General features: G+C 46.8%; 1 protein-coding gene across 3 annotated transcripts in view; it reads left to right on the forward strand.

The window, feature by feature from the left end:
* The first annotated feature begins 6207 nt into the window (after window positions 1-6207).
* The window catches only part of atp2c1 (ATPase secretory pathway Ca2+ transporting 1), a 174922-nt gene continuing 162230 nt past the window's right edge, over window positions 6208-18899 (forward strand). For all 3 annotated transcript variants that reach the window (XR_008810681.1, XM_056285570.1, XM_056285571.1), the window contains exon 1: window positions 6208-6246. Coding sequence is in view for 2 of the 3 variants with exons in the window: in XM_056285570.1 (XP_056141545.1) it covers window positions 6223-6246 (24 nt within the window). In the remaining variant the exon portion in view is untranslated. The remainder of the gene's footprint in view (window positions 6247-18899) is intronic.

The following is an 18899-nucleotide window of genomic DNA, read 5'->3' on the forward strand; positions in this document are numbered from 1 at the left end:
CCTGTCAGTCACGATAGATGCAGTGTATGAGTAGGCTAGAGGGGCGGTGACAAATAATCAAAACGATAACTAAATAATTATTGGTGCCATTTCAGACGGGCCGTGGGGTTTCGGGGGGGTTCAGACACGAAAACCACCTACCTGGCTACGTGCCTGGCTGGTAGAGACAGGTTTGAGGCAGGACACATGGAAGGAAGGGTGAACCCGGAGAGTGCGGGGCAGCTTCAGATGGACCACAGAGGGGTTAATGATTTTGACAATGGGAAAGGGACCAATATACCTGGGGGACAGTTTTTTAGCATCCGATCTCAAGGGTAGATCCTTGGTAGAGAGCCATACCTGGTCACCGGGGGAGTAGTCCGGAGCAGGGGTGCGATGACAATCCGCCAAGCGCTGGTAACGGCCGGAGGCCCTGAGCAGTGCAGCACGGGCTCGCCGCCAGGTCCGACGGCACCGACGGACATGGGCCTGGACAGACGGAACCGGAATGTCTACCTCTTGAGAAGGAAAAAGGGGGGGCTGATAGCCGTAAAGGCATTGAAAAGGGGACAACCCAGTAGCAGACGATGGCAGGGTGTTATGGGCATATTCTACCCAGGGAAGTTGTGAGGACCAAGAGGATGGGTTGGCAGACACCAGACAGCGGAGAACCGTCTCCAATGCCTGGTTGGCCCTCTCGGCCTGGCCGTTGGTCTGAGGATGGAACCCCGATGACAGGCTGACGGTGGCACCGATGGCAGAGCAGAAAGCCTTCCAGACCGCAGAAGTGAACTGGGGGGCACGGTCAGACACTATATCACGGGGAAGACCGTGGACCCGGAAAACCTCCCTGACCAGCAGATCCGCAGTCTCTCGGGCCGAAGGCAGTTTAGACAAAGGCAAAAAGTGAGCAAATTTACTGAAGCGATCAACGACAGTCAGTACAACGGTGTTACCGTCGGAGGCGGGCAGACCAGAGACGAAATCCAAGGACAGATGCGACCAGGGACGGTGTGGAACAGGCAGGGGGCGCAGCAAACCGGCACTGGCCCGAGTGGAGGGCTTATTCTGGGCACAAACAGGACAGGCAGAAACAAAAGACCCAGTATCCTCCGTCATGGAAGGCCACCAGAACCACCTGCGGAGGATGGCTAGGGTACGGGTTACTCCAGGATGGCAGGTAAGTTTGGAAGAGTGAGCCAACTGCAACACGCTAGATCTAACAGCGTCTGGAACAAACAAGCGCCCGGGGGGACCGTTACCTGGGTCAGGCTGAGTCTGTTGTGCTGCCATGACCTCCCTTTCAATGTTCCAGGTGACAGCCGCAGCCGCAACCACACAGGTAGAGGGAACGATGGTGTCAGGTTGGAGCTTGGGCTCAGACTCCTCCCCATGCACACGAGACAGAGCATCGGGCTTGGCATTCCTGGAGCCAGGTCTGTACGTCAAAGAAAAATTAAAATGACCAAAAAAGAGCGCCCACCTGGCTTGGCGCGCGGTGAGTCGCTTTGCTGACTGGATGTATTCCAGGTTCTTATGGTCAGTCCACACTATAAAAGGAAGCTCAGACCCCTCCAGAAAATGTCACCATTCCTCCAGTGCCAATTTAACCGCCAGGAGCTCACGATTCCCCACATCATAGTTCCTTTCAGCTGGGGACAGACGGCGAGACAGGAAGGCACAGGGGTGTGTCTTGCCATCCTCACTGGAGCGCAGAGAAAGGACCGCCCCCACCCCAATCTCAGAGGCGTCCACTTCTACAACGAACTGCTTGGTTGGGTCTGGCTGGATGAGGATAGGAGCTGTGGTGAAGCGGTGCTTGAGGGCTTGGAAAGCTGCCTCTGCTACAGGGGTCCACAGGAACGGTCTGGAGGTGGAGGTAAGAGCGGTTAGTGGGGCCGCAATGCGGCTGTAGTTGCGGATGAACCGTCTGTAGAAGTTGGCAAACCCGAGGAACCTCTGAAGCTGCTTACGGCTGGTCGGGCTTGGCCACTCAAGAACCGCTCTGACCTTGGCGGGGTCCATTCTCACCTGCCCATCGGCCACGATGTAGCCCAGGAAGGTGACTGAAGGGGCATGGAATTCGCACTTCTCTGCTTTTACGAAAAGGCGGTTCTCCAGAAGCCGTTGAAGGACTTGGCGGACGTGCAGGACATGCTCTGACAGGTCTCTGGAAAAAATCAGGATATCATCCAGGTAAACAAAAACGAAACGATCCAACATGTCACGTAGGACGTCATTGACCAGACTCTGGAAGACAGCTGGGGCATTAGTGAGACCAAACGGCATCACCAGATATTCAAAATGCCCCAGGGGGGTGTTGAAGGCAGTCTTCCATTCATCTCCATCTCGAACCCGGACCAGGTGGTAAGCATTGCGGAGGTCTAGTTTAGTGAACACTGTGGCTCCCTGGAGAGAATCAAAAGCGGAAGTCATGAGGGGCAGAGGGTACTTATTCTTGACTGTGATGTTATTGAGGCCTCTATATTCAATACACGGCCGGAAGGTCTTGTTCTTCTTGGCCACAAAAAAGAACCCCGCACCAAGGGGTGATGATGACGGGCGAATAAAACCAACAGCCAAGGAGTCCTTGATGTACCTCTCCATGGACTCCCGCTCAGGCTTGGAGAAGCTATATAGGCGGCTGCTGGGGAGGGGAGCGCCCGGCAGCAGGTCAATAGTGCAATCATAGGGGCGATGAGGAGGCAGGGAGAGAGCTTGCTGCTTGTTGAACATGGCTTGGAGGTCATGGTACTCTGGAGGCATCAGTGACAGGTCAGAGGTCTCAGAGCTTGACACCTGACAGGGGACAGACTGAGGCAGAGCAGACTGGAGGCATATGGCATGACAGACGGGACTCCAACTTGAAATTCTGGCCGATGACCAATCAATATGGGGACTATGCTTAACCAGCCAGGGATGACCAAGTATAACGGGAACAAGGGGAGAATTGATAACGAAAAAACTTAACTCCTCTTGATGGTTTCCCGACAACAGGAGGCGCACAGGCTCGGTCTTAGAGGTTATCCGGGCCGGGAGACGTCCATCCAGGGCATTAGTTTCAAGAGGCTGGTCCAGACTCACAGTGGCAAGACTTAGCTGCTTCACAACACTTGCATCCAAAAAGCTTTCATCAGCTCCAGAGTCAATTAAAGCCAAAAGTTTAGTGGACTGACCTTTAAAACTGATGGTAGCTTGCAACTGGGTACGTGGACGAGGAGACAGAGGCCAGACAGTTGGGCTCACGAGGATCCTCCCCCTCCCTCGTGAGCCTGCTAGTCTGACGGAACGGTGAGGGCAGGAGGCGAGAAAGTGACCAGGCTGACCACAATACAAGCAGCTGTTCTCGGTGATGCGGCGTTGACGCTCCTCCGGGTTGAGCCGGAAGCGGCCGAGTTGCATCGGCTCCGAAGCTGGGGAAGAGTCACGCCTCGGGCTTTCTCGGAGGACGTCAGCCTCAGGCGAGCGAGCTCGGCCCCCAGAGTTTGGAGGTGTGGCCCGTGGTAAGTTGTTGTGACCAGGAAAGCGGCGCGTCCTCTCTCGCCTCCGCTCCCGGAGACGGTTGTCCACACGAATGGCCAGGGTAACCAATTCCTCCAACCCTCCAGGCTCGGGGTAGGAAACCAATTCGTCCTTTATGGATTCGCTTAGCCCGTTGGAAAAGCCGGCCTGGAGGAACTCGTTGTTCCATCCGCTCTCCGCTGATAGCGTACGGAACTCAACTGAGTAGTCGGCGACGCTGCGGGAACCCTGGCGGAGAGAGATCAGTCTTTTTGATGCATCCTTTCCCCGCACGGATGATCAAAAACCTGGCGAAAAGCAGTGGTGAACTCAGCGTAGGATGAGGAAGTGGAGGCCCGCATCTCCCACACCGCTGTAGCCCAATCCAGGGCGCTTCCCCGGAGAAGACCCATGATGTAAGCGACTTTGGCTCCATCCGTGGAATATGACTGGGGCTGCTGGTTAAACACAATCTCACACTGCATCAAAAAAGGGCGACAAAGTCCAAAATCTCCATCATACTTATCGGGCGGGGCAACCCATGGTGCCTTAGCCGAAGTTGATGGCGCCGAGGATGGCGGAGCTGGAGGGGCGGATCCCGGGCTAGCAGAGGCATTAAGTTGGGTCTGGATTCCGGAGATCTTTGAGCTGAGCCCACGGAGGGCGTCAGCCATCCCCTGTAGCACCTGGCTGTGCTGGCCGAGGACCGATTCCTGGTTGGCTACAGCCTGGCAGACCGTGGCCAGGTCTGTGTTGGAGTGGTCTGCTGGGTCCATAGTGGCTGGAACGTACTGTCACGTATCGGGAAGGAACCCAAAAGCAGACGGGACAACCAGGTAAGGGAAGAATCAAGTCTTTATTGAAGCGACCGATCTCGGGGGTAGAGCAGGAGGTGGCTCTGTGGCAGGTAGGCAGGCAGGCAGAAGTCCATGAATGGCGACGTTCCAGCGAAGACTGGTCCATAGTGGAGGCCTTTTAAGGGTGAGGGCGATTGCCGGGGTGAAGGGGGGGTCAGCAGGTGTCAGCTGGTGTAGCAGGTATCAGCTGGCGTAGCAGGTGTCAGCTGGTGTAGCAGGTGTCAAGGGCGATCGCTTTGATGTCAAGGGTGAGAGGCTGTGACAATTATAGAGTATATATTATAGATATAGAGTATAGATTATAGTGTATATATTATAGAGTATATATTATAGATTATAGAGTATAGATTATAGTATATAGATTGTCTGTTAATGTTCTCATTTATCCAGGTCATGGTTATCCAAAGGAGTTGAATCAAGTGCAACTGGACTTGGTATATATCCGTGAAGACGTTTCGCCTCTCATCCAAGAGGCTTCCTCAGTTCGTGCCTTTCTGACTAGACAAAGCTAGTCTGAGGAAGCCTCTTGGATGAGAGGCGAAACGTCTTCACGGATATATACCAAGTCCAGTTGCACTTGATTCAACTCCTTTGGATGAGAGTGTATAGATTATAGAGTATATGTTATAGACTATAGTGTATATATTATAGCGTATATATTATAGAGTATAGATTATAGTGTATAGATTATAGAGTATATGTTATATATTAGAGTATAGACTATAGTGTATAGATTATAGATTAAATAATATAGAGTAACGATTATAGATTATTGACTATTGCAAACTGTTCTCTTCTCTAACATGTCTTTTTTCGTTCTGAATGATGTCTTCTCATTTCTCTTCTGCGTGTGTGAATGGTGTCATGTGAGTCTCCCCTGTATGCACGTGCCGTCAGTCCTCCCAGGTCTCCATGGTGACGATGGTTGCCACCTGGATGCTACTTGGCATCCCCCTCATCACATTTTCTTTTTGTATATCTTACAAATCCCAATAATTTTGTTATCCTGTTTCAATGTTGTATCCTTCGCTCACTCAGACGTGTGACTAATGTGTGTGTGTTTTTTTTATTTGGTCTAAATGGTAATGGTGGTCACGTGGCTCAGGTGCTAGGCTGTTCCAGTGGCATCTCGACACTGCTTGGCATCCTCCTCATCATATTCTTCATATATTTTATAAGTCCATTATAATTGTGTTATCCTCTTTCAATATGGTATTGTGTAAGTTGTGTAAAGACAACATCATTGCACGCTGTGCGTCTTGGGAGAGAGGTCCTCCTCTGCTGCTCTCCCTGAGCTTTCTTCCTAGTGTTTCTCCCTGTCAAAGGTTTTAGGGAGCTGTTCCTTATCCGAGACGAGGGTCTAAGGACAGGATGTTGTGTTGCTGTAAAGCCCCTTGTCGCAAATGTGTAACTTGTGATATTGGGCTATACAAATCAAATTGACTTGACGTGACTTTTCCGCGCCTCCCCTGAAACTCTTTGGCGCCCCCTAGGGGAGACGGGCTGAAAACCACCGCCGCTGTAGGCCGTGTCGTCGTTGTCTGTGATCAGATAAATGACGGCGGTATCTTCACGCGCGCGCGCGCGCGCACGCACACACAAACAACAGCGGAACACGGAATGAAAGTATAGAAAGTCATTTGGAGACATTTCAATAACGTCGCATTATTCTACCGATATTTGAAATATTGAATGTGATTTATTAGACGATATTCCTGCTCAATACAATACTCCAACCAACTGACTCGAACGCTGCTTTACATGATTGTTAGGCTGGAACAACTCCGGCACGTAAAAGGACGCAAACAGGACGCGGGACTCCGCCTCGTGCGCGCCAGCCAGGCGTTGGGCACGAGCGACAGACGGTGGTGCGACTTGGCGGAAGATGCTGATGAACCGGGAGCACCTGGTAAGTTTCCGTACTTTCAACTTGTTCCTACAAAAACTACAGAAACTGACAACACGGTGTTCACCCTGTCCGTCTGTAAACAGCCACGCTATGAACAGGCAAAACAGAGCTGTGCCTTCCGCAGTAGACGCTGAAGAAGTGTACTGTGGTGTGGCTGTAGCTAATGTTAACCAGCATATAGCTGCAGTGTAGCTAATGTTAACCAGCATATAGCTGCAGTGTAGCTAATGTTAACCAGCATATAGCTGTAGTGTAGCTAATGTTAACCAGCATATAGCTGCAGTGTAGCTAATGTTAACCAGCATATAGCTGTAGTGTAGCTAATGTTAACCAGCATATAGCTGCAGTGTAGCTAATGTTAACTAACATATAGCTGTAGTGTAGTGTAGCTAATGTTAACCAGCATATAGCTGTAGTGTAGCTAATGTTAACCAGCATATAGCTGTAGTGTAGCTAATGTTAACCAGCATATAGCTGCAGTGTAGCTAATGTTAACCAGCATATAGCTGCAGCGTAGCTAATGTTAACCAGCATATAGCTGTAGTGTAGTGTAGCTAATGTTAACCAGCATATAGCTGCAGTGTAGCTAATGTTAACCAGCATATAGCTGTAGTGTAGCTAATGTTAACCAGCATATAGCTGTAGTGTAGCTAATGTTAACCAGCATATAGCTGCAATGTAGCTAATGTTAACCAGCATATAGCTGCAGTGTAGCTAATGTTAACCAGCATATAGCTGTAGTGTAGCTAATGTTAACCAGCATATAGCTGCAGTGTAGCTAATGTTAACTAGCATATAGCTGCAGTGTAGCTAATGTTAACTAGCATATAGCTGCAGTGTAGCTAATGTTAACCAGCATATAGCTGCAGTGTAGCTAATGTTAACCAGCATATAGCTGCAGTGTAGCTAATGTTAACCAGCATATAGCTGTAGTGTAGTGTAGCTAATGTTAACCAGCATATAGCTGTAGTGTAGCTAATGTTAACCAGCATATAGCTGTAGTGTAGCTAATGTTAACCAGCATATAGCTGTAGTGTAGTGTAGTGTAGCTAATGTTAACCAGCATATAGCTGCAGTGTAGTATAGCTAATGTTAACCAGCATATAGCTGTAGTGTAGCTAATGTTAACCAGCATATAGCTGTAGTGTAGTGTAGTGTAGTGTAGCGTAGGTAATGTTAACCAGCATATAGCTGTAGTGTAGCAGTGTAGTGTAGCTAACGTTAACCAGCATATAGCTGCAGTGTAGCTAATGTTAACCAGCATATAGCTGTAGTGTAGCGGTGTAGTGTAGCTAATGTTAACCAGCATATAGCTGCAGTGTAGCTAATGTTAACCAGCATATAGGCGACATTGTTTTCGCGTTCGTGGATTCTCCGCCACCAACCAATATTTCCCCCACCAGCATTCAACATCTGCCAACACGCCAATGTGGAATCGCTTTCATTTCTACAGCATCGTTTTGTTTTGATCACAGACCCGAGAGCCGGCCGGCCGGCTACCTCGTTAGCCGTGTGGATAGCTTCTTGTACCAGCTGAGAGCGGTAGGGTTAGGTCTACCTTCCCGGTCTGACGCCACACATTCTGGCTGCGGTGCAGTCGACGTTATGGATGAGAGTCGAACACTAGTTCTAGAAGGGTGATGCGTGTTGAATGAATTCGGCTACATTAAATTCAGCTCATTGTTTGATGAGCGGCGCTACACTGAGTGTCCGTCCGTCTGTACGCGTGCGTTCCCGTGCTGGAAGAAATGTGCGCAAGCGCCTGCCTGCCTGCGTGTGTCTGTCTGTGTGTGTGTATGTGTGCGTGCGCGTGTGTGCGTGCGTGCATGTGCGTGTTTGTGTGCGTGTGTGTGTGTGAGTGAGGAGAGGCGGACGGACAGCTCAGGCTCGGCCTGTTCTCTGCTGTGCTGTCTGGAAACTCCGACTACATGCGAGTGTAGCTTGAGGATGTTGCTGGACAGGCTGGTCCGAGGCGTGTGTTCGTGCACGGAAGAGCAGCTCCAGTAACCTGCTCAGCACGGTTTGCCATGTTAACTGACGGACATGTTAAACATGTTACTGAAGTACATGTTAACTGAAGTACATGTTAACTGACGGACATGTTAAACATGTTACTGAAGTACATGTTAACTGAAGTACATGTTAACTGAAGTACATGTTAAACATGTTAACTGAAGTACATGTTAACTGAAGTACATGTTAAACATGTTAACTGAAGTACATGTTAACTGAAGTACATGTTAAACATGTTAACTGAAGTACATGTTAACTGAAGTACATGTTAAACATGTTAACTGAAGTACATTTTAACTGACGTACATTTAACTGAAGTACATGTTAAACATGTTAACTGAAGTATATTTTAACTGACGGACATGTTAAACATGTTACTGAAATACATGTTAACTGAAGTACATGTTAAACATTTTAAATGAAGTACATTTTAACTGACGTACATTTAACTGAAGTACATGTTAAACATGTTAACTGAAGTACATTTTAACTGATGCACATGTTAACTGAAGTACATTTTAACTGACGTACATTTAACTGAAGTACATGTTAAATGCAGTCAGAATCAGTTTATTTAGCCAAGTATGTGTAGGCCTACACATACAGGGAATTGGACTCTGGTTCGCGGACCACCACTGAGCAAAATGCCGAATGGAAAACCTGAGAAAGAAAGAAAACATCCGAGGAAATCCAACAAAACGCCAGACCTCACCGAGCTATCTGATGAAGGCGAGGGAGATGAGCCTACCAAGCTAGCCGCCATGTTAGAAACAGCCATGGAGAAACAATGAGAGTTCATCGAGTTACAGTTCACAGGGCTGAATAAGAGACTTGATGGTATAAGAACAGAACTGGCTGCTTGCACCGCAGATATCGGGTCACTCCGCAAAGACCACAACAGCCTTAGCAAAAGATTGGACAAGACTGAGGAGACCAACAGAAACAAGCTAGCCGACTATGAAGCTAAGCTAGCTGACTTGGAGGATAGAAGCCGCAGAGACGACGTGCGCATACTGGGGGTACCGGAGGGCGCAGAGGGACCTAATGCCGCCCAGCTCATCTCCACGAATCTCCCGAAATGGTTCCCTAACCTAGGCGAGCGACAGATGGAAATAATGCGGGCACACCGCATCGGCCCTCCTGCTACCGGGAATCGGGGGCCTTGGCCACTGACATGTAAAATGCTTCACTTCACTGACCGGGACAAGATACTACAAGCATCGCGGAAGAACCCAGTCAAGCTCCGGGACCGAGACGTTCGCTTCACTGACCGGGACAAGATACTGCAAGCATCGCGGAAGAACCCAGTCAAGCTCCGTGACCGAGACGTTCGCTTCACTGACCGGGACAAATTACTACAAGCATCGTGGAAGAACCCAGTCAAGCTCCGGGACCGAGACGTTCGCTTCACTGACCGGGACAAGATGCTACAAGCATCGCGGAAGAACCCAGTCAAGCTCCGGGACCGAGACGTTCGCTTCACTGACCGGGACAAGATACTACAAGCATCACGGAAGAACCCAGTCAAGCTATGTGACTGAGACATTCGCTTCACCGCCGACTTCAGCAGCTACACAGTCGCACGGCACCGAGCTTTCTCCTCCGCAATGGAAGAAGCCAGAAAACAAGGATTCCAGACCTACCTGCTCTACCCGGCCAAGCTGAAGCTGATTCACGGTCAAGCTCAATGCTTCTTCGACACTGCTAACGAAGCCGAGGACTTTCTCAACACAGGACAGCCAAGGCGAGAGACTGAGTGACTCCAGGAATTAGACGGTGGCATTCTGTCAACAGACCCATGGCCTTTTATGGACGGCTGATTTAGCCTACTTGGCTATAGTTTTATCAGGCCATACCGGACTGCTGGGTATGTTTACTGTAGACATTGTCATGATGCTGTAATGTTTTCTATTTAGCCTGTATTCGTGTTACCCTCTAAAGGCTCTTACAGCCTCGATATCGTTACATACGGGGTAGAAGCTATTTTGGTCATGTCATGCATGTCAGCTAACGTTACGTTTGTCAATACAGGTTGGTTCGTTACTAACAACTGTCTTAAGTATGCTCTTATTCATTCACAAGTATTACGCTTATTATAAGGGTAGATTATTTTGATACTGTCAGTTCTGACAGTCATTTACAAGGCGGGGTCGGGTGGATTCGTCTGACAGTTGCCCACTCTCTCAGTGTCAGGTGTCTGATGTTTTTTGGGAGGGCTACTTTCTTTAGCTCATGCCTGCTTTTACTTTATTGTTTAACTCACATGTTTCTTAGCGTGAGTTTCGGGGTTTATGGCGACGAGGCGTCGGGGCAGGGTAGATCTTCTTACCATATTGATTATAATGTTACAGACACTATTTTTGAATGTGCTCGCAGTGTAGGCCTACGTACAGGAACTTTGCTAAACATCATTACACCTCATTCTGCCCAGCCTAGTCCTATAGTTTTTCCATAACTCTACAGTTAGCAAGCTGGAACACAAACGGATTGAACGGTCCTGTGAAACGTGCAGCCTGCTTAGACTTACTCTGCAGAAATCATATTGACATCGCTTTTATCCAGGAATCACATCTCAAAAAGTCAGATGTGCAACGATTCGCCAATAGACAGTATTATGTTGCAGCATCAGCTTCCACTGACTCCAATACGCGTGGCTCATTAATTGTTTTGAAACGCTCTCTATCAATAACTATCCTCGAGAGATTTGGCAGCGAAGATGGCCGCATTTCATATATAAAATCTATAATTGCTGGCCGTAAAATAGTGTTCATTTCAGTATATGCGCCTAACCAATTTGAACCTACTTTTTTCTCCAATCTGTCTGACATTCTGTCTAGGATGCATGAATTTGATGTAATTATGGGGGCAGATATGAATGCAGTAATAAACCCAGTTTTGGGCCGCTCGGGCTCCTCGACCCACTGTTGTCACTCTCAAAGCTCTCAATCAGCCTCGTTTGTTAAATTTATAGATGATTTTAGCCTAGTTGATGTATTCCGTGCAATAAACCCTACGGTCAAACAATATAGCTTTTACTCCAATAGGCACAGGACCTACTCGCGCATAGACTATATGCTAACCTCTTCCTCTGTCTCTGAAATACATAATGCAGTGTTGTCGCCCAGTCCATTATACGACCATAGTATAGTATTAGTCAAACTTACTCTAATGGGCACGCCCACTAAAGCTACACGCTGGCGTTTTAACACGACACTGCTGAAAAATAAAGAATACTGTGTCTATTTTAAAACAGCTGAACAGTTTTGTGGCTGAGAACATTGGTTCCGTGAATGACCCCCGAATTTTTTGGTACGCTCTGAAAGGATTTATCAGGAACACCACAATAGCTTTCGCATCACATCTCAGTAAGACTCGGCTGGCCAGAATAGATGATCTTGAATCTAAGCTCAGTTCTCTAGAACAACAACAACAACAACTCTCCTTCACTGAAGCCAGGAAGCCAAATATTGATCTAACAAAAATTGAACTTAATTCTCTTCTCAGACAGAGAGCTGAATTTCTAATCCATAAAACTAGAAGGACCTGTTATTTTGACGGCCCAAGGCCCAGCCATCTTCTGGCTCTTAGACTTAAACGGAGTGAAAAGTTCTCCAACATTACAACCATTCGGTCTGGGTCAACTCAGAATATTATATCTGAACCCAAAGCTCTCAACACAGAGTTCAGAAATTTTTATGCCAACCTCTACACTTCAGAAATCAAGCTAGATCGTGACAGGTGCAGGAACCTTTTACAAAAGGCAAATCTTCCTACTTTAACCCAAGAGGAAGCAGATGACTTGGGGGTGCCCATCACACTGGCAGAATTGAACTAGGCCATTGAGAGGATGAAAAAGGGCAAATCTCACGGGTGGGATGGAATACCCCCTGAAGGTTATTTGTTTTTTTGGAATGAGCTGGGTCAATTCATGCTGGACATGATTCATACAGCGGTGGATAAGGGCTCTTTTAGTCGGGACGCCAACTCTGCTATCCTGACTGTGCTCCCTAAACCGAGCAAAGACCCCACTCTTTGTAGCAACTACAGGCCCCTATCACTTTTGAACTCGGAAATTAAGATCTATGCTAAGGTCCTGGCTTCACGGATCGAGACCCACATGACTACACTAGTACACCACGACCAGACTGGCTTTATAAAATCATGCCAAGCAGCAGATAACATCCGCAGACTTCTCCATGTGATAGACTTCTCTAGAGATATTGACTCTCCGTGTACTGTGCTATCACTGGATGCCGAAAAGGCCTTTGATAGACTGGAGTGGGAATATCTTTGGTCAGCTCTAGAAACTTTTGGTTTAGGTGTTAATTACATAAATATGATTAAGGCGCTGTACTCCAACCCCTCAGCTATGGTGGTTTCAGGTAACATTTTTTTCTCCCTCCTTTCCAATCTCGAGAGGTTCCGGTCAAGGTTGCCCTCTCTCACCTCTCCTGTTTGCTCTCTCTCTCGAGCCTCTTGCCCAAATAATTAGACAGCACCCTTCTATCTCCCCTATATCATTTTCCAACACCTCGCACCACATATCATTATTTGCCGATGATATTTTGTTGTACATAAACAATGCGCCAGTGTCTACTCCACTTATATTAGAGGTGTGTGAAGAATTTAGCGTGCTTTCAGGATATAAAATAAATTGGACCATGTCATCACTAATGCCCCTTAACTCATCTCTCGACCCATCCACATTGCCAACACAGATACCAGTGGTTAGGAGCTTTAAATACCTGGGCATAGATATCTTCCCCTCCTTTTTCTCCATCACTAATAAGAATTACATGGGTATTTTGAAGCGGGTGGAAAATGATTTAGAAAGGTGGTCCCGACTCCCAAACTCCCTACAAGCACGAGTATCAATAATTAAAATGGACATCACTCCTAGAGTGAACTTCTATTCTAACATGATACCCCTTCCCCCACCTAAAGGCTACTGGGACAAAATACATAGTTTAGTATCCAAATTTATTTAGGGTGGGAAGCGCCCACGTATAAAGCTAACTGTCCTACAGCGCAATAAACAGAATGGAGGCCTGGCTGTCCCCAACTTTAAAATCTACTTCTGGTCCTATGTTCTGCACCCACTGTCTACTTGGCTTGACCCCCAGGCACAGGTATCTTAAAGACCCATAGAAGAGTACCTGGCCTCCCCTCACCGACTGCAAGACTTAGTATATATTCAGGTCTCCCTCTTAAACGCTCTAAACTTAAACTGAGCCCCAATATGACATCTCTTTTGACTGTATGGCGCTCAGTGGAGAGGGCGACGGGTTCTATATTGAATTGGCACAAACATAGCCCTATCTTTAATAACTATGCTCTACTCACTGGGAGTGTGCCTTTCTCCTTTACTGCATGGGCCGAGAGAGGGGTTAATTTTATGTCGGACATCTGCGATGACAACGGACTTAGGACATTTAACGACTTGCGCGTCACTTATAACCTGCCAGGAACTTCTTTTTTTCCTTTACCTGCGCCTTAGATCTTCCATGCGGGCATACGGTGTGCCCTGGGCCTCCAAGCTTCCCACACAAACTTCACACATCTCTAGAAGGAGGGGTAAGGAGGACGAGAGGTCTAGTCTCTGCCCTTTATAGCTTTCTGTTAGACCAATCATGTGGGCCTCTGGCTGTCCATCGAGTGTGGGCTAGGGACCTTGGTTTATCCGGTGATGAAATCTGTTGGTTAACTGTCTGGGACAACTTAGATGGAACCTCAAAAAATCTTAACCATAAACTTATGCACTTTAAACTTCTACACAGAGTGTATCTAACACCAAGAAGGCGACACCTCATGAAGCTTACACCGTCTCCTACCCGTGACCTCTGCTCTCTGGGCCAGATAGGGTCGTTCTTACATATGTTCTGGGAGTGTCCGGAAGTGGTATCTTTTTGGAAAGTAGTTTCCTCTATGCTATCTGATATATTAAGGGTCACTATACCCTGTTGTCCCAGACTGTTACTCCTAAACGACACCTCACCTCTAAACCTAACCTCTACCCAAGCCCACACTCTATTCGCTGGCTTAACGGCAGCTAAAAACATGCTGGCTCTGCGCTGGAAGCCCCCACACACCCTCACTCGTACCCAGTGGTTGCAATCATTTTTAAGTATTCTTTACATGGAGTTATCTGTAGCGAGAATGCACGGAGCTAGCCAGAAAACTATCCAATCCTGGGCCTCTACAGCAACAATGGTGAAGGACTTATTGGAATGAGGAATGTATTGTATATGGCAGTCTGTTTGGAAAATGTATTTATTTTCATTACTTCTGTTTGCCAGAATAGGCCTACAGAGCAATGTAGTGACCAGCTGTTTTAAGTACTGTATATGTATGTGATATATGTAACAATGATGATCTGGTTGGGGTGGGTGGGGTCGTCGCCATGGGAGGGAATTTAGGAGGGGGGGATGAAGGGAAGTGTTCTCTGTTTTCACAACCACTGCTGTGGTTTACATTGTGCTGAACTGTATTGCACCCTTGTCTTTTGAAAATAAAATAATTGATAGCAAAAGAAAAAAAAAAGACATGCATGTTAGGGTTAATACTCCTGTCTGTACCCCTGACCAAGGCAATGGAAAGAAGAACTGGAGTTGGTCCCCAGGTGCTGCACGGCGGTTGCCCACTGCTCCTAGTATGGGATAGGATAAATGCAGAGAGGAATTTTGTTGTATGTATATATATTGCCGAAGAAAGTGTCTTTCTCTTTTTTCCCTGCTGTGTGTGATCAGCGAGAGGGTGCTGGAAACAAATAAACAAAAACAGAAAAAGTACAAGAGAGTGCAGAACCGAGGCTACCATCTGCCGTGCCATCTTGATTGTGTTCATATCATAGTTACAGTTTTGAGCAAACTAATTCAATATGATTTGTGAGGGATCATTCAAAGAGAGCTACGAGAAAGCCATATACATAAGCTATCTGAGGAATCCTGATGCTTATTGGGGTACAGAGGCAAACACCAGCTCGCTTCTGTTCCTGTCAGGACACCCTCATTCCATGAGGGAAATATTGTTTGCAAACTGGATTGAAGATAAAACTGGGAATTAAATAGGAAAATGTCATGCAGATATTGCTATCAGCACTTCATGTAGCAGGAATACACATATAAACTGCAGCAGAGAGGAACACACAGGAAGTCAGTTGCTCTGTGTAGTTTAATCTAAAGTCTCTTCTCCTGTTAACTGTTTGGTTTTGTGGTCTGAGGGCTCTGTTTCCATGTCTTGTTCATTCCTGTTTACGGGGATATTTGTGATGGAGATCTAAAGAGACTTTTTAAGTAGTTTATCCTGAGTAGAAGCATCAACAGGATGTGATCTAGGGTGTGCTAGTGGAGTAGGTATTATTTGTTTGACAGAAAGTACGTAAGATAGAAAATATTTCTGTGTCTATTCATTGTACTGTGGTTTGTTTGCTCTTGTTGTGTACCTGCCAAAGAGTGGAGGACTACTGGGTGGCCTGACTGTCTGCCTAGAGCTGACCCTCTATTTCTCTCTCTCTCTCTAGCTGTATGTGTGTGTGTCTCTCTCTGTCTCTATCATTTTCTCTTTTTTGTCTCTTTTTCTCTGTCCTTTCTCACAGTTCTCCATGTAGAGCACAGTACAGTTCTTATATTTTCTCTTCCATTCTTTTTGCTCCTCTTTCCGCTATTGACTTGACTTTCTCAAGGATAGCAGCCCAGTCATCTAGTAGTGGCCCGCCACTAGCATTTTCGCATACTTGTATTTTCTTGTAACAGGTCTGTGTCTGACTGCCTCCCCCTCTCCTCCTTTGCCTGTCTCTACTCTTCTCTCTTCGTTCACTCTTGTCTCCTCAATTTATCTCTCCTCTGTATTGCCCACTGTCTGTCTGTCTCCCCCCGCTCTGGTTATCTGCCCTCAGTCTCTATTTATTCCTATATCCATCTATAACATCCCCCTTCTCTCTCTCCTTCCCTCTCTCTCTCTCCCTCCCTCTCCACTATGTGTGACACTTCCCTTGCTCTGCATTTTGCATTTTCATTTACTTCTGTCTGTCTGTCTGTCTGTCGGTTTCTTTATCTCTGTGTGCTGTAATCATGCCTGGACAGGCAATCTGGCAGTTCTGAGAAGAGAAAAAAAAAGGGGGTTTTGGTACCTTAATACATTCAGCGTTGGTGGCTACAATCACGTATCACACCGGCCCACTATACAGGATGGGCCGGCCCACTTTGGTAGGGGTGGGGCTCCCTGGTAAACTATGCTGAGTAGTGTTGGTGTAAGGTGGCGAGCGGGAGCGGCCCCTCCCCCTCCTCAAATGGATCGGCCCAGGTCTAGGCTTACGTGCAATCACAGTGCGGTCAAGTTCATCTTTGGTTGAGTTCAACAATAAAAGGTTAAAAATAGAAGAAAACAGTAAAAAAAGAAAAGGAGGTGCTGAAAAAGAAAGAGAGAGGAAGAAGAAAAGCCTTGTGGCTAAATGTGCCAAGTTAACTATGTTTATGCAGCCCGCCATGTCCAAAACGACTAAACTAGCTAACATTAGCAGCAGGAATGAGGAAGAGGAGCACAAGGAGGGAGAGACAGAGAGACAAGCTAACGAGGAGGGAGAGAGCCAGGCTAACGAGTCTTACTTTGGTCACTAGACTCGATTCCTCACTTTATCTAACCTTGTTTCTCCTTTTCTCTATTAGACATTAACTGTTTAGGAATATGACTTGGTGGTGCTGTTACACTACTGGCAGATAAGTTGTGGAGATCCCTGGCTGGGCATTGGGGTAATCAAACACTCTATAAGGCCTTATTTGTATTCATGTGGTTTCTGATAATAGATGAAGCCCTCATGTGTCCTCCTTGGCTGCAGTCATGCCTAATGAATCACACTCTGAGGGGAAAATTGCCTCCAGCTAAAAACTAGTTAATTGTTGCTGGTAAGTTAAGCTACTGTTGAGACAGTGTGGAGGCAAACGATACAATGTTGAAATACTTAATTGCATATAAAGGCCGTGACATGTCGGGCCGTCGGTGAGCGTCTGTGGCCCTAGTTTTTGCAGTGTGTCCCACACTGTTGGCACTAGTCGGGCACCTGTTAGCAGCTTTTTGGCCGATTCAGCATGTTGAATCGGCACAGAGCCCGTTGGTGAGAGAGATCACTGATTGTCTGTTCAGCTTAGCGAATCAGTGCACGAGAAGAGAAACGGAAGTTACGAAAGCAAGCAAACAACGAAGTCAAGAGGTCACACGCAGAAGGCTCTGAACAGGAAAGAGCCGAGCGAAATTTTTAATATCGGAGGTTTCAGTTATCTCCAGCTCTGGACAGGTTCGGGAAAGCCCCTTGAGCCTGTCGCTGTATTATCCGTGATTTCACCCATTTAGTGTGATTTCTCCTTATTTTTCGCCTTCGACTCTTCCTTTCTTCTTCCACAACTAAAAGACCAAGGGCTGACAACGCCAGTGCCACTTGCAACTTTTTATCAGACAGATTCTGGATTAGAAGCAGCTATATCACCACACCGTCTGTAGCGAGCGAGAGTTGAGTGAAAATGGTAAGCAAACGCTGCTTTGTTTACAGTTTGTATATCCACAGTCCTGGGTCTTCCGGTTTCAATTTTTGAATGACAAATACAGACTACCGTCACCTGCTGGTATAGAGAGTTATTTCCTCTCACATAGGTGCAGAACGTACATGCTAGTTGACCGTTGGCTGTAGTCTTTGCAGCGTGTTCAAGTGCTACTTTTTGGCCCAGACGCAGGTGTTGTGAGGCGATGCAACAGTTGGCCTTCGTCACTGCTAGTTCTCTGATGTTGGTTGGTGTGTCTGGGCCCTACATTTTCCAATCCTGTTGAAAATATTCTAGAAAAGCTATTTAACTGCAAATTACTAGATATTCAAAAATCTTCATGTCTAATATTAGATGTTTTTAGTTTTTTTTTCTACTTGAAAATGTTTATGTCCATGTATCTTTCAAGATTCAAATTTTTATTCATCACATACTTCACGTACAAGTACAATGAGCAGTCTTGCTGTGTCTTTATATTGAGAATCTCATCAAGACAATTTTATAGTATGTGGCGAGGTCCTGTTCTACTGCAATATTCTAATGGTTGGTGAAGTGGCTGGTGAGGTAGTCTACTTACCCAGCCATCATTTAGGATGAGAATGAGAATCAGGTTTATTGACCTGCAAATACATGGATTTTGACTCTGGTTTCATGGCTCTCACAGTGTACTTAACATAGAATAACAACACTACAACACAACAATCTTCAGATATATACACAAGGATTGACTTGTACAGGTGAAATAAGAGGCAATAAAGTGAGATGGTGCAGAGAATATATCAGAGATGCAGAAATAAATGTTAGCAGGTTACTTACATACATGCCTGAGGTAGATGGACGTGACAAAGCGTACCAGCATATGTACAATGTACAGTACAGTTTTTACAAAATGGTTGGCTCTGTTTGACAGTGTTAAGCATTCATTTGAATGACAGCCCGCAGAAAGAAACTTTTTCTATCTAGTTGTTTTGGGGTACAGTGCTCTGTATCACCTACCAGAGGGGAGGAGTTAGAAGAGGTTGTCACCAGGGTGTGATGGGTCTGCAGTGATGTTGCCTGCCTGTTCCCTGAGACTGGAGGTGTGTAAGTCCTGAATGGAGGGCAGGTTGG

The sequence above is a fragment of the Lampris incognitus genome, chromosome 9 (assembly GCF_029633865.1).
Source record: "Lampris incognitus isolate fLamInc1 chromosome 9, fLamInc1.hap2, whole genome shotgun sequence".
Taxonomy (NCBI): domain Eukaryota; kingdom Metazoa; phylum Chordata; class Actinopteri; order Lampriformes; family Lampridae; genus Lampris; species Lampris incognitus.